General features: G+C 44.1%; 1 protein-coding gene across 6 annotated transcripts in view; it reads right to left on the bottom strand.

Moving 5' to 3' along the window:
- Positions 1-4782: 4782 nt before the first annotated feature.
- The window catches only part of PCGF6 (polycomb group ring finger 6), a 67623-nt gene continuing 47402 nt past the window's right edge, over positions 4783-25003 (bottom strand). For 4 of the 6 annotated variants that reach the window (XM_053311902.1, XM_053311903.1, XM_053311901.1 and 1 more), the window contains one exon: positions 4783-7651. In XM_053311902.1, the coding sequence (XP_053167877.1) occupies positions 7583-7651 (69 nt within the window). In that variant the 3' untranslated portion in view covers positions 4783-7582. Of the gene's footprint in view, positions 7652-22482; positions 22663-25003 lie in introns of those variants that run through there. The other 2 variants (XR_008320099.1, XM_053311900.1) reach the window with 2 other exon arrangements.

The raw sequence follows: 25003 nt of genomic DNA, 5'->3' as shown, positions 1-25003 counted from the left end.
GTGCATGAGCACAAAGAGATCCCTAATCTTGGAGCTGGGGGATACAAACAGAGCAGCCCCTTAAAAAAAATTCTAACAGGGTCCAATGAGAAAATAGGAACATGGGGAGTGTGGGCCGCAACTACAGCAAGATGAACTTTAAAATGATGGAACATCAAGATTTAACTTTTTAAAAAGTAACAGGTATGAAAGAAGTCCAGTGAGGCCTCTTTGGGGTTGACCCCTTTGAAAGTCACATAAATAGTAAACTGGAGTGTTGCATCAAAGGTTTCCTGGCAGAGGAGATGACACCCTGTCTGGTGATTCTCCAGGCTGTGAGAAGAAAACTCTTCACATCTGGATGAAGTACTGAAACTTGCTCTCTGGCAAGATAGGTTGGGATGGCTGGGTAGAGGCAGATACCTGCCTTTGACCATGATCAAAAAGGGGCCAATCACAATTGGAACTGAACTGATAAAAAATGAAAAAATATGTAAAAATATGAAGGTGGAACCAATATGAAAAGATGTATATTGTAAATCTTCTAATATCACTGTAGAAGCCTGCTGAAAACCCTTCTATAAATCTTACACAGCTGATGAATAATATGCATGGACTCAAATATTATTTAACAATATACTGACAGACTGCAATGACTGAACAATTTCCAACACGAGTTCTTATTCAATCCTCCCAGATAATGCTATTACATAATAAACATAAGGAACGAATGCAGTGGCCATTTAACTCTCGAACGGGAGCTGTGCGGCCCCTGCTTGGGAGCTAAATCAGCACCCCCACGTCTGATTTCAGACGCAGGGTGTGTGTCGGGGCCGCGAGGTGCGGCCCCTGATTAGGCACAGCCCAGGTTCTTTGAACCCGTTGGCCCAAGGGTGGCTCTGCCCCTGGTTTGGCCTGTTCTCTGGCACTGGCTGTGACTCATTCTGTGTGGGCTGCTTGGATTCCTGAGAGCATAGCATACCAGAGCTGGTACAGTGCTACTGGCATAGCTGGCTAGTGGGAGTGGCTTGTAGGGCCGATGTAGCACATAAGGCCCTCTCCCAAAGCAAAGCACAGAGGTGGGGAGTGCGTTTGCATCAGGCCTGTCTAGTAAAGCCCTGGCAAATAGCACAGAAATCAGTTAGATGGGTCTCCATGGCATGCTAAGCATTCCTTGTACCTGTCTGAAATAGAGAGTTTAACAGAGCAAGTAAGGCAACTCTTAAAAGAGACTCTAGCAGCCATATACTGCCTCAGGATCTCTAAAGAGAAAAATCCTTGGGGGCAGGACACATGAATTAAACAAAGACATAAAATGAGAATGACTGAAAAATGAGGACAGAATAAATGAAAAACTAAATTAAAGAGAAAGGGTAAAGGAAGTTTGTTTGGTGGTGGTTGTTGACAGCTCTCTTCACATGAAGTGAAGCAGGTCTCCTGAAGTCACTATGGCGGCGTTTGGAAGAAGACTGAGGGAGGTAATCTGTGAGGGGCTATGTGTGTGCCACCAAGAGGGCAGGGCTACTGCCAAAAAGCTTATAACTTACAGCTCTAGAAGGTTCTTAGGTCCTGTCTACGCAGACGTCCAAAGTGTGGAGGACAATAGGATCACTAACAAGAATGCCAATTTGCAGAGCCTTATCTGACTTTCTGCTGAGGCTTTTAGCTAAGTTGAGGCATCTGTGGAGGGGAGTTAAACCAAAGGCGGGTCAATCATGCAGAGAAACCTTGAATGGAGAATTAACTGTTGCAAGCTAACTTCGGGATTCTACTCAGGTATCCAAGCATGGGGAAAGCGCGAGGTGAACTCCCTTTAAATTTGGCTCTTTTGCAGCTGCTAAATCTAAGGGTAACTGTCCCACTGCCTGACTGTTCCCCAATATGCCAACAAACGGAGAGCTCATGATACTATGAGGCTTCTGAGCATGTCAAAAGTGAGACTCATATATATATGGGTGGATGCCATCTAGTCCCGGGGATTTCTGAGTTTTTTTAATTTTTTGAGACAGTTTAGAACATCACCTCCCATCACCTCTAGTTATTTGGCCTCCATCCCTGAGCAGGTATACACTCAGTATACTCTGCCATGAAGACAGATGCAAAGAATTTATTCAGCTTCTCTGAAATCTCCATATCCTTCTTAATAATCCATTTCACTCCCTCATCATCTAACGACCTCCCTGGTAGGTTTCCTGATGTACTTAAAGTTTTTATTATTCCCCTTGATGATTTTAGATATATGTTCCTCACTTTCTTTTTGCACCCCTTATTATCTCCTTGCATTTCTTTCGCCTATATATTTCCAGTCCTTGCACATGTTATAATGGTTATACAATTAAAACTGGTGGAAGCAGTACCAGGGGGTAATGTTTTGGTGGAAACAGGCAACAGAAGAGTGGTAAACATTTACTTTGTATTGTTGTCTTTATTTTTACATATGATATTGGCAAGGTTGTGAATGCTGTAAAGTTTTAGCTGCAACTTACAAGACAGGTTTGTTCTAGAGCTAGTATAATTTCAGATATCAAGGGCCAGCACTTTTTCCAGGTTTTTGTTATTTTCTTCCCCAGAACCAGCTGTAAAAACAAGCTCATGAATGTCCAAGAAGTCTGCAGCACCCTATCCTAAACTAATGTTTCTCAAGTGAAATCTCAGTTTAAAAATGAGCTTTTAAACAAATGCACTTGCACCCTAATCCTATACATATTTATTCAGAAATCCCACTGAATCCACTAGGACTTTCAGTATGTACAGGGTTACACCCTTATTGCCACTGAAGTTATGCAGCTTTGAAAACATCATAGCACTCCCACCCTAGAAATCTGACTGATATATTAGAAGCTATTGCAAACAGAATCTTGCATCATGATTTATTGCTGATCTGAAGTAGACCCTGGAGGATCTTTTGTCTTCAACCACATAAATATTGTTCTATTGATTCACTACTTATTTGAACAGAGCCTGAACATATTATTAAAGATTGAGTGGATCTACTCATTGACTTTGAATGGCTGTTTAAATAGAGGCTGTTTTTGCCAAAACTAAACCTCTGTTTACCATGTTCAGACATAGTTTCTGGTCTTGAGTTATGTAATTTTGAGGTTCTGTTTCTGCTTTAAAAACTTTTTATTAAGGCATTTTCTTACTTAACAACAAAACAAGAAAATATATACCTTATTAATGCCCCTCCCCTGCAACAACATAATAGTAACATTTATTCTTGAGATTGACTTAATTTTTTAAAAAAAGGAAAAAATGGCAAAGGTTGCAAGAGGAGACAGTCATTCTGCAGATGTTTAAAGATTTATACCTCTGCAGCATCTTGCCAGCTGCCCTGTAAAAAAGGAAACCACAGCAGTATTGGCTGAGTAATCAAGAGAAGCAGAGGCCAACACTTCCATATATCACTCATGTCTTGCATTTTAATCATGTGACAAATGGCGATGTACAGGTAAAACTCGGAAAATTAGAATATCGTGCAAAAGTCCATTAATTTCAGTAATGCAAATGAAAAGGTGAAACTGATATATGAGACAGACGCATTACATGCAAAGTGAGATAAGTCAAGCCTTAATTTGTTATAATTGTGATGATCATGGCGTACAGCTCATGAAAACCCCAAATCCACAATCTCAGAAGATTAGAATATTACATGGAACCAAGAAGACAAGGATTGAAGAATAGAACAATATCGGACCTCTGAAAAGTATACAGTGTACTGTGCTTGATTGGCCAGCAAACTCGCCTGACCTGACCCCATAGAGAATCTATGGGGCATTTGCAAGAGAAGGATGAGAAACATGAGACCAAACAATGTAGAATTGCTGAAGGACGCTAATGAAGCATCCTGGTCTTCCATAATACCTCATCAGTGCCACAGGCTGATAGCATCCATGCCACGCCGCATTGAGGCAGTAATTCCTGCAAAAGGGGCCCAAACCAAGTACTGAATACATATGCATGCTTATACTTGTCTTCTTGGTTCCATGTAATATTCTAATTTTCTGAGATTGTGGATTTGGGGTTTTCATGAGCTGTACACCATGATCATCACAATTATAACAAATTAAAGCTTGATTTATCTCGCTTTGCATGTAATGCGTCTGTCTCATATATCAGTTTCACCTTTTAATTTGCATTACTGAAATTAATGGACTTTTGCACAATATTCTAATTTTCCGAGTTTCACCTGTACTGTGGTTTGAGGCCTTGGAGCCCCATAAACAGACACAAGCGCCCTATTTCCCTACCATGCCATTGGTCCTGCTAGTCTTATAGTGGATGAGCAATGTTAGTCTGTTCTTAAAACCTTTAAATCAGTACTCAACTGATGCACAGTGCCTGTTCTCAGGAAGTGGTATAGATCAGGAAGAAAAAAATAGAGATGAACAGAAACATGTAAGATTATAAAATAAGATAGGACCTTGGAAATAAGGTGAAGGTTTGTATGAGCCATATAAAGATAATGCACCTGACAGCTTGAAATAACCATAATTTAGAAATTATGATGAACTACCAAAGATATGGTAATGCAGTGGAGAATGGAACAAGGATATGTCTGAAGCATCTAGGATGTATTTTGAGGCAACAAGAAAATTTTGTTTACTGTTCACAGCAATATGCTCAAATTCCTTTTTTGCTTGTCTGATTATCTGCTTACATTTGCTTGCTTTGTAGTATTTTTTCTTAATGTAAGACTTCCACTTTTTAAAAAGGAAACTTTCTTGCCTTTATAGTAAGTTATTGCAGCCAATAGACCAGAACTAAGAAGAAGAAAAAGCCAATAATAGTTGTAACAGATGGTACGGCAACAAAAGCCAGCTGTAGATGCTTTTATTAGAAATAGAAAATAAACTGAATATTTTTGTGGAGAATCAAATTCATTGTTTAAAAAATTGCCCTGAGGTAAAAGGTCAATGAGACCAGTTAAAAAGGTTACTGTTTTTCTGTGTGGTTTGTTTACATTTTGAAGAAATGCTGTCCTCTGTTGGAGAGTAACTGTAATGGTGGTTGCTAGGAAGCCAAAAGCTTGTTAAGAGAGAGAAGTGACTAGAAAGTAACTTGTGCTTTATCTGATGTAGGAATGTGCGAACTGGTTCGGGGGTTTGGTTCGGCAGTTTGATGGTTCAGGGTCAAACTGAACCCCCCCGCTCCGTCAAGACCAGGACTGCACCCCCTGCCAGTTTGTGATTTTTAAAAATTTTTACCTCTAGCCCCTTCGGGGGGCTTCCTGGAGGCCATGGGGGGGGTGTCCTGTGAAGGTTCCCCTTCCCCCCACTGGTGTTGGTAATCACTGTCGCGGCCCATTTTATTGTACGTTCGGGCCCCCGTAAGTAGGCACGGTGGCCATTTTGCCTGCCACTGTTCATGTGCAAATGGCCTCTGTGAGGCCTGGCATGGCCCAGGGCCTCACAGAGGCCATTTGTGCATGTGCAGCGGCCATTTTTTAGTAAATGCCGGTTCCGTGCACACCCCTAATCTGATGCAGACTGGAGAGATCCTCAGTATTTCTAGTGGCCAGCAGCATCCAATATCCACTTAGAGATTGGAAACATGTCCACTATCATGGTCAGGAGTTCTCAGGCCAATGGGCTTGGTTTGCAAAAGTTGTCCAAATGCTATTGGTCAGAATATTTCCAGGTCAGATGCAGAGAGCCAGGAATGAGATTATGAAAGTTTGTTGTGGGATACAGAAGGGAGAAGAGCCTAGGAAGGGGCTAAAGACAGAAGGAAGAGGATTGAAGCATGGAAAGAGTCTGAAAAGTAAGGTAAAAGAGCCAAGGGGTGGGGGTGGGGTGTGCTGGAAGCAGACTGAAAGTCTGTGGCATCCTCCAGAAGGTATCCTAAGAGTGCATCTGTCTCTTAGAAAACTATGGTTGCAATTGGAACTTGTAGCTAAGGACACTGAAGATGAAGACTTCATCTTCAACAGTTACTCTCGGGCTGGCAGAGGAAAAAAGGACCAAATTGAAGACTGTAGCCTCCTTAAATACCTGCTTAACAACTGGCAAAAGCTGCAGTCTGCTTAGTAACATCTGAAGCCTGAGGATTTAAAGCTATAGCCAGAGGCCTGCCCGGACAAGAATCCAGTTGACCTGCATTGTGTAAGTGATTACTGGGTGGAGTTAGGAAAATGGCTTTAGTTTGGATTTACAGGCACTACCTCCAAGAACCCATCAGAATTTTACTTTTAATACCCCAAATATAGTATACAATAACAGTATACTATAAACCCTGTTTGTTACCAAAAATGTTTCTTTGCCGTTATTTTCACTTCTAGTTTTAACCCTATATTGTCTTCTCAGTAGTTCACTCCCACGTATAATGCTTATCCCACCAACAAAGGGAAAGGGAGTTTAAGTGCATTTATGTTTTGTTTTTAACTTTTCAGGACATTCTTGGCTTTGTTATAGGAAAGGTTATAAATAAAATCCCTCACTGGGTTGCCTTTCAAATCAGTGGCTATCTTATCACTGACATTGCTGCTGCTAGCTCGGAAATACACATTGTTGGCTGAAGCTCACATGCTTGACAGGACCCAGTCATTTGCCGCCAAGCAAGACTCCAATACAGCAGCTAGAAGAAATGGAGGAATAGATGCCAGAGCATAGTGAAACAGCGGGGGGGGGGGATGACTACAAGAGCCTATAGGGAAGCAGGGAAACATGGTGAGCACTGCAAGCCAGGAGTAGAAGTAGGTTTAGAGCAAAGTAGGAGGGAAGTGAGGGAGGTCCCTTCAGGCTGCGCAATGGGGCAATCTCATCATCTCCTTGATGGATCATCCCAGAACAAACCCTGGCCACTGAATTGAGAGTAGGAATAACATCAGGTGTACAATCACCTTCATTACATGAAAATCTGTCACATCCACAGTGAGTTCAGAACCATTATCATTGGGTATTGTGTTACATCCATCCAATTCCTTTCACATTGTGTCACTAATTTGATAAGATATTGTGTCTTCTCATAAAATGTTAATGTTTATACATTGCAGAATGTGGCTGACCCTACATTTGATTTAGAGCAGGACTGAACAACTTGCAGTCCTCCTACAGATACTAGATTACAACTCCCATTATCCTAGGCTATTAGCCACTGTTGCTGGGGATTATGGGAATTGTAGCCTCACACCACTCAGAGGGCCGAAGCTGTACAGCCCTAATCTAGACATACATCTGAAAGACGTCCCTTACCATCCATTAGTGTACATTAAGTATCCCCAAGAAGAAAACATGTCTCTTTTCCAATGAGACACTACACACTGAAGATCATCCCTGAGACCAGCATTGCACTTGTATAACGAGCTTTCAAATAAATACTTGTCTCAAGTTCAAATCCAGGGTATAAACTGTGAATCCTGCAAGACATTGTGCTTAAATGAATCCAGCCATCTTGATAGGGGACCGTCAATGCAAGAGGACTGTAGTCTCAAGCCGTAGTTACTGCCACACCATCTGACTTAAACCAGTGTGGGGGAAAATGCTAATTTAGTAGTGTAGAGCAAACAGCATGCATTAATTTGATTCCTTCCAATAAGATGGCCTTTGGTGCACTTGAGGATTGAAGAGGTTTTGCTCCTTCAGAGTCTTTCAGCTTCTGATATTTAACCAATCTTTGAAAGTGTAGAGTCCCTGCTAACAATCAGGCCATAGTGAAGTACAAGCAAGCCATCCTAGAAACCAGAAAAGAAGACCACACTGGTAAAAAGATTCAACACAGTCAGCAAAGTCTTGCCACAGTGAAATTTTCTTATACTACCCAATAAATGAGAAATCTCCTTCTTTCATAAAAAATATGCTCTTGGAAAGGAGGAATGTGTGAGTACGAAACCCACTTGAAATACTGGCTGGTGGTGATGGCAATAATATTTGAATATGTCATTAGAGAGTGCTGTTTCAGCTGTTTAGCTGCATCTTTTAAGGAGAGCTTAAGGGCCAAACTAGATGTGATGTTAAAAATGAATGCAGGGCCAGTTGACATGATTAAGAGGTAAATAACAGTTGTAGCCATCCCACCACTTTCCATGGGGGTGATTGCTTTCATAATCTAGATTGCTGTCTCACATCAGCTGCTGTTTACATTAAACACATACATCCCAGGCCAAACATGATTTATATCACATAATTTGGCCCTAAGAGCAACAGTACACACAAAACCTATTGCTGAATGGTAACTCTTCAAACTGCAAGAGGAACTATCCACTATTTGAAGGCTCCAACATGTGGAAAATTCCCTGCACGTACCAAAGTAAAATGGCAGGAAGTAAGTTTTTGCCTAGACTTTGTTGCAAGATGCTAATATTGAATGTACAGGGAGTTGGTTTAAGGCAGCCCACAGATGTTGTTGGACTACAACTCCCATCATCTCGAGACATGGCCTTTGTGGCTGAGGATGAGAGGAGTTGTAGTCCAACAACATCTGGGGCCCCAAGGTTAAGAAACCTTGGGGCTTTTAATCACTGTAATTGTTTAATTGTTTTAAAATGTTTTAAAATTGTTAATTGTTGTCATATTGTTTTAAATTTGTTTTAGCTCTTTATTGTTTTAGTGGTTTGTTTTAATTTGTAAACCACCCTGAGCCATTTTGGAAGGGCGGTATATAAATCCAATAAATAAATAATAAGAAACCCCAGTTTAAAGGTAAGAAAACACGCAGCACATATGATTCACTATTCAGTCTGAACAGATACAGACTATCAACAGATGAATGATATGGAGCTGTTCAAACAAATATCTTGTTTGAATCCTGACTTTCGCAAGCAGAAGCAAGCATGTGCAAGGAAACTTCTGTCGCCTCCTCCCACTCATTACAACCCTCTGCACAACCCAAAAATCTGCTCTTAGGGTTGAGGGACTCTCTGGAACAATGTAAGATGATTAACAAGCTGCAGGAGGAGGAAGAAACCACTCTGCCCCCAAATCAGGCAGAGGCATCCTTTGAGCAAATAAAAGTAACCAGACTCATACAAGTCAGAATTCAGGCCAACAGATTTTGTTCCTTTCATCTGGGGCTGAAGTTCCCTTCTGGTCTGAATACTGAGAGGATTTTTTCAGTGTGCAATCTCAAATTGAAATAAAAAGATGTATTTGGGTTTTGCTCAATAATTAGGAAAAAAATGAGAGTTGCATAACCTCTGGTCTAAAACGCAATCAGTAGGATGAAACCTACTGACGTGATATACAGGAAAAGCAGCAAGAGAAAGATTTTGATCTGCAAATCAGTCACAAGAAATGAAATTTCTGAAGCAGACTTCCTTTGTACCCTTTGATCAGTCATTTCATCTTTTCTGCCTAAGTTTCTCACACAAGCTTCCCTAGGTACAACCCACATTCCAATTTTAGAAGCAGCTGAGACACACACACACACCAGTTTCATGGCAGCAAACATGGCAAGTTTGAACAGCAAATGTGTCACCCTAAATATCTGTGAACATGCTCTGGGGAACGCTGACTGGCTGAAGATTCCCAGTGTTTGTACCGTGCATTCTAGGCTGGGAGAGGGACCACACACCAAGAGTGACTTGGGCCTGGCAGTAAAAGAATCATCTGTTCCTTCCCTACAAGCAGGCTCCAGTTTTAGGTCCCAGGATTGAGTATTACAGAAGGCATTTTTCCTAAAACAAAATAGTAGAGTGAGTCTAGTAAAATAATATATGAATGACACTGTGAGCATGCCATGTCATACCTCATACTTGTTCGTAATCCTTCACAAAAGCCTCAGGATTGCATATGGCCACATTCCTATGGAGGTGCCATTTGTTCTAATTTTATAGAGCCGCCATGAGTATCCAAACAATAACAGTACAGATATAGCCCCCATATGGAGATAATGATCTACACAAATGGTGCCTGCATGTAAGGTAAAGGTAAAGTGTGCCGACGAGTCGGTGTCAACTCCTGGCGCTCACAGAGCCCTGTGGTTGTCTTTGGTAGAATACAGGAGGAGTTTCCCATTGCCATATCCCATGCAGTATGAGATGATGCCTTTCAGCATCTTTCCTATATCGCTGCTGCCTGATATAGGTGTTTCCTATAGTCTGGGGAACATACCAGTGAGGATTCAAACCAGCAACCTCCAGATTGCTAGTCAAGTCATTTCCCCGCTGCGCCGTTAGGTATAGGTACAGCTAAATGTTTGAAGAGTTTGCATAAGAGCCACCAGTTCAGTATGAAACAGACCATAGCAATTACAGCTTTTTAGATATCAGATGTGTGATGGTTAGAAAAAGATTTACAGCTTGATGCAATGTGTTACTTAACAGCAAAGATAAATCACCACTATCTAGTGACTGCAAATTACATCCTGGACCTAGTGTTAATATGAAGTGTATATAGGTAGGACTTGCACACCAATGTGTGAAAGGAGCATTTCAGGAGCATACCAACATGGAACGGGATACTTTAATGAAGTAACTTTGCAGTCTTTCTCTGTAGGAGTTCCCTGATCTGGACAAGCCACAATACCATTATAATCTGCTGAAATTAGTCACCAGATTACAAGTGGCATGCTTAGACTGTATCATTTGTATAACTCCACCAATGAGAATTCTGCACCCCTCTCTGATCAAGCAAGGGCAATACATGTGTGTGGAAAGAGGCTTCTGCATTCAGATTGTTTTTCTGAAGGAGATGGTTGATCCTTGCATCCAGTAGCACATGTTCAGTTTGCAGTATGCAAAGATCTCTGGACTGAGATGCATTCACCAAGAATATTAGAAAAACAGGTTGCTTACCTGTAACTTTGATCTTTTGGTGATCTGGTATCATTCACAATGTGGGCTTTGTGTGCTTGCACAATTGTCCCATCAAAGATTTCAAGCTTTTAGTAGCACACTGAAGCTCCGCCCCTCATGTGTGGAGCACACTCGTTATCCTTGGTGCCAGAGCGCTTAGTCTCTCAGTTCTTGAATGGCTATTATGCAGAATGGACTGCACAAAGTAAGTAAGATAGGTGCAGTAGGTACATACGAAAGAACGGGGAGGCTGGGTGGGTAGTGTGAATAATACTAGATCACCAAAAGATCAAAAGTTACAGGTGAGGAAATACAGGTTGCTTACCTATAACTTAAGATCTGGAAGTGATCCGTTGTAGTCATAAGGAATGAGTTCTGCGCCTGCGCAGTGACCTCACGGGCTGATTGATTAGCTCCTCGTGACGCCTCCTCCCGCCTGCACGTGCTGTGCTGAGTTGTTAAAAGAGGCGGTTGGGGCATCCATTTTCCAGTTTCTCATAGACCGCCCAAGGTGACGATCCACAAGTTGAACTGTAATGTACTCTCCGCCATTTTGTATAGTTGATACTGCAGCGGGGAGGGCTGGGAGGGGCTTATGACTACAATGGATCACTTCCAGATCTTAAATTACAGGTAAGCAACCTCTATATCTGGATCGTGATCCGTTGTGGTCATAAGGAATGGGTGTTTAGCTAGCTTTTCCTCTAGGAGGTGGGTGCAGTAACCCATGCTCATGCTAACACCCTTTTAAGGACATTCCTCCCAAAATCTGCCTTCTTAGCCATCTGCAAATCTAACGCATAATGCTTGATGAACGGCAGATGTGACGACCATGTGGCCACCATGCAGATATCAGTCATCCTGATGCCAGACAAGTGGGCTGTGGAGGACTCATATGCCTTAGTTGAGTGAGCACATACAGTCTTTGGTGGGGCAACACCTTGACACTTATATGCCAGGCAAATAGTTTCCACCAACCAATGAGCCAGGCATTGGCGTGAAATTGGGCGACCTTTACATTTCCCCTCGAATCCAATAAAGAGTTTCTTAGTCTTTCTGTAACTCTGTGTCCTTTGCAAATAAAACAAGAAGGCTCTTCGCACGTCCAAGGAATGAAGAGCCACCTCTAAGGGCGTCTCAGCATTTTGAAAGAAGGTAGGCAATATGACTTCTTGGTTAATACGGAAGTCTGTCACAATCTTAGTGCAAAAGCATGGATCTAATCTCATGCCCACTTTGTGAGGATAGAACTGAGTGAATGATTTATCTACCCGAAGGGCTGTCAACTCACTCACCCGCTTCGCAGACGTGATTGCTACTAAAAAAGCGGTCTTTAACGTAAGTAGCCTGAGGGGTGTTGTAGCCAAAGGTTCAAACGGCCCTTCCGTTAATGCCGACAATACTAAAGATAAACTTCATTGTTCCATTGGCCATCGTATAGGTGGATATAAATTATTCAATCCTTTCATGAAGCGTTTGCATTCCGGGTGAGAGAACACAGACGTCCAATCCCAACCTCTATGTTTAGCTGAGATGGCAGCCAAAGGTATCTTGATGGACACATTAGCCAAGCCTCTAAGCTTTAAGGAAGTTAGATAACGCAATACGTTTCGAGGAGTGGCGTGCAAGGGCTTCACCCCCCTACCCTTCATATTGGTTCTGAAACGCTTCCACTTGCTAGTGTAATTTTTTCGCGTGGACTGTCTCCTACTGTTGAGTAGGTTGTCCTTCATAGACCAGTCCTCAGGCTGTCAACTTCAAGGTGCGAACCTCGGGGTGCCAGACCTTTCCTTGCTCTCTTTGCAGCAGATCCGGAACCTGAGAGAACCTGTGATAGGTCCCTTGAGATAACTGCAGAAGTGGCGCAAACCACGGCTGGCTCAGCCACAACAGTGTCAGTAGAATGCAGTTCGCTCTGTCCTGAATAATCTGCGCCAACACCCGTCCTACTATTGGCAGTGGTGGGAACAGATAAAGAAGTCCCACACTTCATGTGTGTTGGAACGCATCCCCCAGGGATCCCTCTCCAATGCCTGCACGTGAGCAATAGCTTGCACACTTCTTGTTGGCATGTGTTGCAAATAAGTCCATTGTGGGGACTCCGCAAGTATCGAAAATTCTTTGCAGGTATGAAGTCTTTATCTCCCACTCATGCTTCTGGTTGTAATCCATAATCCTGCTGAGGCTGTCAGCCAAATGGTTGTCTACACCTCTTATAAGGAGTACAGTCGGGTAGATGTCTTGGCGAACACTCCAATTCCATATTCTTTGAGCAAGGAGGCATAGCGATATGGAGACCGTCCCTCCTTGCCGACTGATATAGGCAATTGTCGTCATGTTGTCCAACGCTATTTGGACCACCGACCCTTGCAATTGAGGTAGAAACGCTCTCAATGCCAGGAACACTGCCATCAGTTCCAGGTAATTGATATGTTGCCGGAGTTGGAGATACATCCATGTTCCTTGGACGCAAAGCCCGTTGAAATGTGCACCCCAACCTGTTAATGATGCATCCATCATTATCCAGCGATTCGGGGCCAACGGTTCGAACAGCACCCCTTGTGTCAGATTGTTGGGCTCCATTCACCAACTCAAATCCCCCAAGACTACTTGTGGGATTTTCAAGCGCATGTTCTGGCTGTCCACATTGGGATGGAAGTTGCGCAGATACCAGTGTTGTAATGTGCACATGTATAACCGAGTGTACAGAACCGTGGTGGCACAGGAAGCCATCAGGCCCAACAGCTTCTGAATCTGTACAGCTGGTTGCCCTGGGTGTTGCACAAATCTCTGAATAAGCGAATGTATCTGTTGAATGCGGTCTTGTGGCAAATATGCCCTCCTTTTCTCGAAGTCCAACACTGCACCTATGAAATTCACCCGCTTCTTGGGGACGAGGTTTGATTTTTTCCAATTGACATTGATTCCCAGGTCCCTGAGCAGGTGGAGCATGTCTTGTATTGGTCAGACTAGCAGATCCCTGCTGTGGCTTACTAGGAGCCAGTCGTTCAAGTATGGATAGACCATCATCCCTTGCGTCCTCAGGTATTCCACCACCACCGCCATCAATTTGGTGAATACCCTTGGTGCTGTTGAGAGTCCGAAGGGTAGAACTTGATACTGATATATTCAGTCCTCCACTGTGAACCGGAGATACTTGCGGTGGTTCTCTTGGATGCCGACATGAAAGTGCGCGTCCTTCACATCTAAGGTCGCTGCCCAAACACCCTGGGCCAAAAAGGGAAGAATACCCTGTAGAGTCGTCATTCTGAGTTTCCTGGTTCGTATATAGTTGTTGAGGCCCCGTAGGTCCATTATCACTCTGATTCCGCCATCCTTTTTCGGAATCTGGAAGTAGTGGGAATAATAGCCCGATAGCCTGTCCGGCCACTGCACTTGAACAATCTCTTCCTTCTCCAACAGCACCTTCACCTCTTCCTGTAGTATTTCTGTGGCTGCGGTGAATGTCAACCCGGAGAACGGCGGTTTGGTCTTGAACTCCAGCGCATAGCCCGTTTGAGTGATCCTCAGGACCCACTGATCTGATGTTATATTGTGCCATGCTTGGGCATAGCTTGCCAGTTTGATGGAGTTTCTGGCAACTACAGAACCGATGGTATGGGTCCTGGCATGACTGGCTTCCGTGGGTGTTAAGGAGCTCATGCTGTGTCTGAAGGACAGTCTGTGCAGTGGACGGACAGTCCCATCAAAAGTTCTGTTTTGGGTTGTCCTTACTTGGATGTGTAGAACTGCCCTTTGTCTTTTTGTTAAAGCCTTTAGACCGCTGGTATGGTCTATATTGCCTTTTTAAGTCTCTTCTATCCTGGTACTTGAAGGGTCTTTGGCGAGTGAAGGAGCGGCCTTTTGATGAATTTCCTGCCTGACCCGAAGATGCCATAAAGGTTTGTGCCGTGAATTTTGATTTTTTTTAACGATTCCATAGTAGAATATGTGTCATCAAGAAAAAGGCCTTTCCCATCAAATGCCAAACCCTCAACTCTCTCCCGCATGTCCTGTTGCAGTGATGTGGAACGAAGCCAGGCATGGTGGCGCATGCTCACTGCTGTCACAATCGTGCGCGACTCCGTATCCGCGAGATGTTTAAAGGCACTCAACTGCTGTCTAGTTATCACCGTGGTTCTTTCATAGATCTCATTAAATTTCCATTGGAATTCCTCTGGAGCCATGGAAGTAGAATCTTGCAACAAGGAGTCCCACAGCAGGTGATTGTAACGCGCCATGCAGGCAGCATAGTTGGCTATCTGAATCGTCAGGCTAGCTGTGGAATAGATTTTCCTTCCCATCACATCAATTTTGCGTCCCTCCTTATCTCCCGGAGTTGTATGGCGGCGTCCCCCCTCGGGATGTTGAAGCGCAGTCCACAACCAAGGAATTGGGAGCTGGGTGACGCAAAAGGTACATATTCTCCTCTTCGCATATCCTGTATAAATTCTCTATACGTTTCGAAGTAGGTACTGCCATGTGCAATGATTCCCACGCCGTCTTGGCTGCTTTAGTAATTGCTGGTATCATGGTGAGGGCCACTGGGTGGGATGACCTTGACCTGCCCATCATGTTGTATACTGGGTCTATATCTTCATTGTCAGGGGATTTCAAATCCATTCCCAAGGCCTCTGCAATGTCTCGTATAAGGGCATGATACGCCTTCAACTCTTCTGTAGGAGAAGTGGCACATCTGATGGTGGATCAGACCTCTTGCTGAGGTTGTCAGAATCCGAATCCACAGAAGATAACCCCTCCATGTTGCAGTCCCCTGGGGAGGATGGTGGCTCCGAGGGTGGAGGGATCAATTTCCTCTTTCTTTTGCCCCCTGATTTCCCTGGAGGCTGTACATGCGGTGGCGCTGCCAAAGGTTGGGGTGGTGCCACCAGTGGTTGACTAGCAGGCTGTTCCAATATCTCCATCGGCTGCTCCAACACCTGCACTGGTTGTGGATTATGACTGTCCTGTCGTTGTGTCTGATCAGGTACCTGCGAAGCTTTCCATCGCAACTATTCAGCATAATCGTCAGGTAGTGTGTGGCGAAAACCACAGGTATGCTCTGGTTGCCTCTGCGGTAAGTATAACTCTTGTGTAGGATTCGACACTGATGGATACGTCAATGTCGATGCTGAGGGCATTGCCGATGTCGAAGGATGTGATGTGTGCTGCATCGATGTTGACATTGACATCGAGGGAATTGTCAATGTTGATGGTAGCACTGACATCAATGTCATAGGTAACGGCATTGATGGAACCGTTGATGTCGAAGGACGTAGGAATACATGCAGTGGAGAGCAAGAAGGCGTTTTTGGTGGAGGCTGCAGCTCATTCTCATCCTGGTCAAAATCCAGCCCGGTGCTCAAGAAACCATGGAAGGTTGATCCCGATGGTGTACTTGATGCTGAGTCTATCAGGTCTCTAAGGTCAGTATGCTGATCTCTGTCCTGTGCCAGCAACCCCGGTGTTCTCTGTGTAGAAGGAGACAGGTTCGGGGTCCGCGCTGGAGACAGTAAGCGAATTAGCCTTCCCGATGTCGATGGAGCAACTTGTCTCACTTCCAATGTCGACATCGATGTTGAGGTCTGTATTGCAGTACTAGACAGCGAATCAACAGGTGATTTAGCATTTACAGTAGCAGACTCATTTGAGTCGCCCTCAAATGCCTGCGCCGCCGTCGGGGAAGGGGTATGATGTTTCTTCGCCTCAGAATCCTCGGATGTCATTTTTTCTTGGCGCCCACGTTCTTTAGGCTTGTGATGTGTCCTGGAAACATCCTTAGGTTTTTTGAAGTTGCCGTCTCCTGACTTCGCTGTGTCCTTCGACGCGGTTTTAGACTGCTGATGGGCAGTTCCGCGGATCACTGGCTGTCTCTCCTTGGCAACCTTCGACGTCGACATTGACGTCGAGGTTGGTGAGGTATCAGGGCGCGCTGTTGGTGGGCGGAGCACTTCGCAATACAGTGCCGCCCGAAGTCTAAGAGCCCTGTTTTATCTTGTTTGTTTGGAGAAAGAGCAACAAACTTTACACGTTGCAGTGTTGTGCTTTTCTCCCAGGCACATTAGACAAGCTTCGTGATAGTCTGTTGAGGGAAGTTTTGCGCTGCATTTTACACACCGCTTAAATGTCTTTTTAAACTTCCATTATCGGAAATACAACGATCTCCTCAAAACCAGTCCATTAGCCTTTCCGAGGGTCAATTGCCAGATAAACAAACTATCTTTCATCAGAACTTGTCCGTTATTCAAATACTATTCGTTTGCCGATCCGAGTCAAGTCTGTAAATATCCGTCAATACAAAGCCAAATCCGTAGTCCAAATACGAGTCAAAAATCCGTTTTATCAAATTCTGAGGAGCTTCAGCAACGAGGTTTGAACGCTAAGGCGGTCAAAGAGAAACTGGAAACTGGACGCCCCAACAGCCTCTTTTAACAACTCAGCACAGCATGTGCAGGCAGGAGGAGGCGTCACGAGGAGCTAATCAATCAGCTCGCGAGGTCACTGCGCAGGCGCAGAACCCATTCCTTATGACCACAACGGATCACAATCCGGATCTTGTTTATCTTAATGGTGATCTAGTATCCTCCACAGCAGTGATTCTCAAACTTTGGTCCTCAGGTGTTATTGGACTTCAACTCCCATAATCCCCAACCAAAGGCCACTGAGGCTGGGGATTATGGGAGTTGAAGTCCAATAACACCTGAGGACCCAAGTTTGAGAATCCCTGCTCCACAGCATAGGTGTATAGTGAGCTCTCCTCAAAAGGAGGAGGATCTGAGGATATAAAACTATAAAACACTTTAAAGTATGGCCCACTCAAAACCAGTCGTATTTCAGAAAAGGCAGTACTGGATAAGTGAGCAGCAGAGGGGGCCCTGGTCGAATGGACTTTGATGGTATCAGGAGGTTTAACACCTTGCTTATCATAGCAGGTGGTGAGGAGCTGGACCAGACATTCAGAAAGTCTTTGTTGGGATATAGGTTTCTCTTAGGAGCACCTTCAAAGGCTAGAAAGAGTCTATTGAACCTTCTAAAGCTCTTAGTCCTGTCCAGGAAGTAGAGGAGCACCCTTTGAATGTCCAGGGAATGCAGAGAGCATTCCAGGGGGTAGACAGGGTTCATTAAAAATGTGGGAAGAACAATGTGCTGGTTAATGTGGAAATTTGAGACCACTTTAGGTAGCAAGGAGGAATCAGTTCACATCACAACTTTATTGGGGGAAATATAGTAAAGGGAACATCAGCATCCCCCAAGAACCCTTCACCCACTGCTGCTCTCGAGCAGAAGAGGGAGCACTTTTTGTTTTGTTGGCTCGTGAAGAGGTCCACATGGGGAATTCCCCAGTGAAGGAAAACATCAGATAAGACATCGTGGTTGACTTCCCATTCATGTTGGCAAGAGAAGTTTGTTTCTCGCTGAGACTGTCCACCAACGTGTTGTCGGTGCCCTTTATGTGACGGGCCAGTGAGTATATTCGATGGTTTATGGACCAATCCTAGAGCTGAATGAATAGGTTGCAGTGAGATTTTGATACTGTACCACCCTGGTGGTTGATGTATCTGATTGCAGTCGTGTTGTCCAGCAGGACTTGGACTATTATGCCGCTCAGGATTGGTAGAGAAGCTTTCAGGGCCAAGAGAACAGCCAAGAGCTCTAGAAAAATTATATGTAGGAGCAACGGTTGATCGTTCCAGAGGCCTTGTGTATGGAGCCCTGTACAGAGAGCACCCCACCCTTTCAGGAAGGCATCCGTGGTAAGAGTTATGGTAGGGAAAGGAGGATGGAACAGAATGCCCATTGTTAGGTTTCCTGGGAGAGTCCACCAGAGCAGAGAGTGTAGTACAGCTTGTGGCAACAGTAGTTGCATGTGTTGGATGACCACATTTGGGGAACTATGGAAGGAACCACAACTGGAAATGTTGCACGTCGAGTCTGGCATGGAAAACAGTCACAGTGCAAGACAGCATCAGGCCCAAGAGGTGTTGGATGGACTGTGCCCCTTGGGTGGGTCTGGTCTGGAAGAAGTGGATCACATGCACTAGGATGAGTCGCCATTCCTCTGGCAGGCAGACATGCTTAACACTTGCATCCATGATGCAGCCTATGTAAGTCAGAGATTTCTGGGAAACAAGGATGCATTTTTTCAAATTCACTTGGAAGCCCAGGTCCTCGAAGAGTGTGAGAACCATCTGGATGCAATTGGTGCCTTGTCTGGAGAGGTGATCAGCCAATCGTCTAAAAATAGGAAAACTGAGATTCCTTCCGTCCTGAGGTAGGAAATGATGGCACTCACACATCTGGTGAAAAAACATGGGGGTGTGGAGAGCCGAATGGGAGAACTGTATATTGGTAGACGCTGTCGCCTATGATGAAGCATAGATATTTCCTTCGTGTTGGTTGGATCCCCATGTGGAAGAAGGCATCTTTGAGGTCCAGAGTGGTGAGCCATTCTTCTTCTGCTAGGAGAGGAAGGAGTTGTTGAAATGTGAGCATCTGGATTTTTTGTGTGTGTGTGGATGAAGTTGTTGAGTAAACTGAGGTCTATTATGGGTCGGAGACCACCGTCCCTTTTGGATACCTGGAAGTACCTGGAATAGAACCCAGCCCATTGGTCCTATGAAACTGGCTCAATTGCCCCTTTGGACAATAATTCTTCAATTTCTGTTAGTAGGGTAGGAGTTGCAAGGGTGTGTTTTATCCCGAGGAAAGGGGGAGTGGTATGAAATCCTATGGTGTAGCCAGTGGAGATTATATTTTGCACCCAGGTGCAGGATATGATAAGACACCAGGTGAAAAGGAAGGGAGCAAGCTTGATGGGGATAGAAGTTCTGACAGGCAGGGGAACCTGGGAATCAAAGACTCTGCTTGGTTGGATTCTGATGTTTGGCCTTTTGTTGTGGCCTACTCCTTTGAGGGAAGGAACGTTTTTGAGAATATTGGGAGGACCTTTGCTCAGACTGGTTGTACTCATATCTGGGTCTGTCAAATCTCTTAAACTTCTGGGAGTAGGACTGTGGACTAGAGGTGGATGTGAAAGCTTTAGCTGTAAACTTTGACTTTTTCATACATTTCATAGTTTCAACTGTGTGAGAGCTGAAGAGGCCTTTCCCATTGAAGGGATGGTCTTCAATCTTGTCTTGCAGACAGGACGAACAGAGCCAGTCATGATGTGTTAGAGAGATGGCGCTAGTCAAGGTAAAGGATCCCGTTTCAATAAGGTGGTACTTAAGCTTTGGCATATAATATCTGCTCATTTTGAAAGTAGTTCTCTGAACCTAGTTTGGATCATTTTGGGAACGTCCTTTAGAATAGATCAGCTGTGAACCCTTCCCAAATGGAATAATGCAACTTGGCCATGCAGGCCAGATAGTTAGCTATTTTCATCGAGAGAGATGAAGATGAGTAAATTTTCCGGCCAATGGAATCCAGCTTTCTGCCTTCTTTGCTGGTGGGAGCAGAATGCCTTTCGCTGGACTTGATGCTCAGTATACAGTCCACAACAAGCAAATTAGGTGGAGGGTGCTTAAATAGAAACTTACTCTGTAGAAATCTGAGTCTTTTGGAGGTAGATGTGGCAGTAGATTGAACATCCCAGGCAGACTTTGCTGAATTAATCAGAACTAGCAGAAGTGCTGGTGGGAAGTGCTGTCGGCTGAGAAGTTGTAGCAGAAACAACAAAATCAAAGACTGGATATTTAACAGCTAGGGCTGGGGAATTTTAGTTCCAAGCCAAGTATATTCGCCATTTTGCCTATTTGGATGCAAATATGATTTGGTCTCCTCAGTAGGAGAGTTGAATAGATTATTTGGTACATTGTTGTCTGGGGAAAGGTCCAGCGGGTTCTCCAAATGTGTGGATTCAGTGTTGGAGACAGAGGGAAAGGTGTACTCATTGTTAGAGAAATGCTTTTCTGGAACAGCAGGTGCCCCCGCAGTGCTTGTGGAGGGAGTAGCTAGCTTGGCAGGAAAAGCTGGACAGGCTGGATCCACAGGTGGAAGAGGAGACTGTGCCAAAGGAGGTTGTGGGACAGGAGGGAGGTCCAGTGGATGTTTGAAGGACAGGTCATTAAGGACAGGAGATGATGGATCTTGAGAAGTGGTGGTAGATTGGAGTCTCTTGAGCTTCCAAAGCTGGAACTCTTCATAATCCTATGGCAGAGACAGGGAAGGCAGGTAAAGAGGGTCTTTAAATCTCCCCAGCCTCCTGATATAACCTGGATCCAGGGCCCCGGGGGAGCTCCAATAGTCTAGCCGACTCTGGAAAGGAGGGTAGGCAGGGAGTGAGAAATAAAGCCTTTCCTTCCAGGGTTGAGCAGGAAGGTGAGATGGAAAGCTGTTCCTAAGCGCAATTCTCTGCTTTCCCAAGTTAGTTTGGAAAAGGAGAGGCAAATTTTACAGGCATAGATATGATTTCCCCCAAAACAGGAGCAAAAGAATATTGTGCTTGTCAGAAGAGGGGAGGGTTACGCAGCAAGAGGAGCACCGCTTAAAGGTCTTCCTTGAGTCCATTAGAGTCAAATAGTAGTAGGAGAAAACAGTCATGAGGTCAGTGAACTAATAAGCAAACTTTAAATTGTGTCTTTCAGGAACCAAAACACAAGGAGCAACAACCAAAGAGACCATTCATGATGGCGGTCAAGGAGGAACTGAGAGACTAAGTGCTCTGGTGTCAAGGATAATAAGCGTGCTCTGTGTGTGAGGGGCACAGCTTCAGAGCACTAAAAAGAGCTTGAAATCTTTCTGAGGGGACTATTGTGCTGGTGCAAAGCCCACATTGTGAATTATACTGGATCGCCATTATTCTGGTAATTTACCTCCTCTACTCAATTCACAGATCTTCTAGTAGGTTAATGCATTTCTATCATTAGATTGAAAAAGACTGCTTTTGCTGAAAGCAAATTATACATTAAACCAGAAACACTTGGCTTTATGTTAATTGTCTATTTTTAGTTACCATATTTTTGTATACACCCTGCATATGGTATAACCTGCACCCCAGTATTAAATCAGGAGTTGTGGTGCGGGGAGGGAAGAAGGAGTGATATGTTTTGGCTTGCTTGATTCACAGAATGATGGGGAGAGGTAAATCACAGAGGAGTTGGCGAGAGAGCAGGTGGGTGTGCTGCTGCTGCTCGAGGAGGAGAGGCTATGTGCTGATGACAGGGAAGGGTGGGGCAAAAATAAGAGTTAAGGGGAAAGGGAGGATGAGGGTGGGAGGATATTGAGACAGCAGCAACAGCGGCACAGGGATAGCTCGGAGTTGGTGTTAGATAGTGTGGGAAAGGAGGAGTGGCGAGACAGAGGACAGCCAAGAATAATAATTCAGTACAATCCACACCCACTTAGATCCCTGTACCTCCTCCCCACAGTAGGGAACAAAAAACTGTATAACCTACAGGGTACGTGTGTGAAAATATGGTAGTTTTTAAAGTCAGTCAAGTTAAGCCTCAGCTTAGGCTAAGAAAAAATATAGGATATCTGGAAAAATGCAAAGAATGGAAACAGCAGCAAGCACTTGTACAGCCTAGTAATTTCAAGTTCTTATTAACTGTGGAACTTGTCACCTAAATGCTAATAATTTTAGTTTGTGTTAGAGAATGGTGAATGATAAATTTACTTGATATGCTTCAGTCTAATTACAACACACTCAAGAGGGAAGAATTATTATCATTTTTAAAGAAACATGGCAGGCAATAAATAGGACAAGAAATCTGTGGAAAATCTCCACCCAACCCTCCTCTAGTTTTGTAGCCTTTTACACACACACTCTCTCACACACTCATGGTTTAATGTTCTTCTTCCCAACAGAGACATAAAACATACGTTTTAAAATGGCAAGAAAGAGACCGATAAAAAGAAAACAGGCATTCTAAGGAATCTGATGGATGCACTGGATCACAGCCAAAGCAATTGCAGATTTATGTTGAAGGCTGTTTCTCGTTAGTACCATTCTGCAAGGTGAAACATATGATTAACGTTTAATTTAATCAAGCCTTTTACTGTGGTTATTATTCTAGCTTGATTCAAAATGAAAGCAAATAGCCAAGAACTACAGTAAACCAAGACTAACAGTGCAAGATACAGCCACACGAAAAGAAAAATTGCTAGACTTACCGTGAAGGGTTCTTTTTCAAGGTATAGGGAGGTCATCCACAACATGACATGTTTATCAGCCTCTGCATGCTCCGAGACAGGACCAATAAAATTTTAAGCAGGCTAGTAGCTAGGTTAGGTAGTTGTCACTCAATCCCTAGTTCTGGGGCCGTATAGCATAGTAAAGCTTAGAAGAAAGAACTCAACATGAACACAAGCATAAACAGATAAAAATGAGCCAGAACAGTAGCAGTAAAGTGACAGGTAAACAGTAAGCCTGGGAGTCGACCCATCTCCTTGAAACACGGTCCAAGAGGATTGAAACACATGCATAATAAGCCTCCCATCCGTGGGCAGGCTAGATGACCTCCCTATACTTGAAAAAGAACCCTTCACGGTAAATCTATCAATGTTTCTTTTCCCATGGTATAGGGAGGTCATCCTCAGTGTGATGGGATGTAAAAAAGAATAGGGAGGGAAGTGGATGGTTAAACCACCTGCTGTAAAACAGTCTTTCCTACAGCCGCTAGAGCTGTAAGAAAAGATGGAATCTTATAATGTTTCATGAATGGTGACACTGAAGCCCAAGTGGCTGCCTTGCAAAGTTCGTCTAATGGTGCTGAAAAAGCAGCTGAAGTGCTAGCACTCCTAATGGAATGGGCTGTGATCCCCTGAGGAACAGACAAGTGCAGGGATTCATAAGAAAGGCAATTGGCACTCTACTCCACCGACCCAGCGAAACCTTTGTGACCTTAGACCCCGTGGAAGAAGGCTGGAAAGACACAAACAGGGAATCTTGTCTAAGAAAAAGTTTGGTACATTTTATATCTATCAATCATATTTTTATACCACCTGATATGCATATCTCTAGGTGGTGTACAAAATATAAAATATTTAAAAGTCACAAATTAAAACACATGACAATAAAAACAATAGAATAAAATATTTAAAATCAATTCTAATTAAAAGCCTGAGTCTGAGAGAACAGGAGGGTCTTGAGGATCTTTCTGAAAACAGACAGAGAAGGAGATGCTCTTATTTCAGCAGGAAGCTTATTCCGAAGCTTATATATACTCTGAGTGCCCTTCGCACATCTAGGGTGTGCCAGACCTCCTCTTTTGGATGAGAAGATTTTGGACAGAATGATGGCAAAACTAATCCCTGACCCCTATGAAAAACTGAATTAATTTTTGGCATAGAAGTTGGATCCAGTTTTAGAACTACAGAGTCCTTTTGCACTGTTCCTTGCGCACAGACAAAGCAGTCAGCTCGGACACTCTCCTAGCAGATGTAAGTGCCACGAGGAAGAGGACTTTGAAAGATAACAGCTTCAGCAAAACCGAGCGGAAAGGCTCAAAGGGAGCCCTAGTGAGGGCATTTAACACTTTGTTCAGTTCCCAAGTTGGGAACCTATGTAGAAGTGGAGGAGTGATGTTGGTAGCTCCCTGCAAAAAAAGGCGAATGTGTGGATGCAAGGCTGAGGAGCCTGGAACTGAAATGTCCAGAACTGAGGACAAGGTCAAAGTCTGGCAGCTTCAAGGTGTTTGGACCAGTCTGGCAGCTTCAAGGTGTTTGGACCGAGACCCATCTTAAGAACTTCCAAAATTTCCGCCGAGGAAGGCTGGATTTGATGTTTTCATCCCCAGCTACAGAAAGCCAACCAAGTGGTTTGGTAAATGCGCAAGGTAGAAGACCTCCTCGAGGCAAGAACTGTGTTCTGGACTTGTGAATATCCTCTGTCTTCTAGTGATCTGCACTCAGCCTCCACGTGTGTAGGTGTAACCATGCTGGATCTGGATGGAACAGGGGACCCTTTGATTAGTGATCAATTCGGAGAGGAAGATGCCATGGAGGACGAAGATACAGGGACAGAAGGTCCAAAAACCAAGGAGAGAGTGGCCAGTAAGGTGCCACAAGGATGATTTCTGACAAGAGCTTTCTGATGACAGACCTGAGGCTTGTGACAGGTGAAAATGTGCAAAGCCCAGGCGGCCATGGTGACATGAAAGCATCTATCTATTCCTCCTGGTAACACTGGAACCTTGTGGAAAACCTGAGAAGTTGAGTGTTGCTTTGAGATGAGAACTTGTCCAGTTCGGGAAGACCAATCACCTCCATGATCTGAACAAAGACCTCTAGATTCAGATGCCATTCTATGGGATCTATCCATTGTCGATGCAGGCACTCTGCCTGCAGATT

Source organism: Hemicordylus capensis, chromosome 3 (genome assembly GCF_027244095.1).
Source record: "Hemicordylus capensis ecotype Gifberg chromosome 3, rHemCap1.1.pri, whole genome shotgun sequence".
NCBI lineage: Eukaryota > Metazoa > Chordata > Lepidosauria > Squamata > Cordylidae > Hemicordylus > Hemicordylus capensis.
This window is presented reverse-complemented; position numbering and strand designations above follow the sequence as displayed.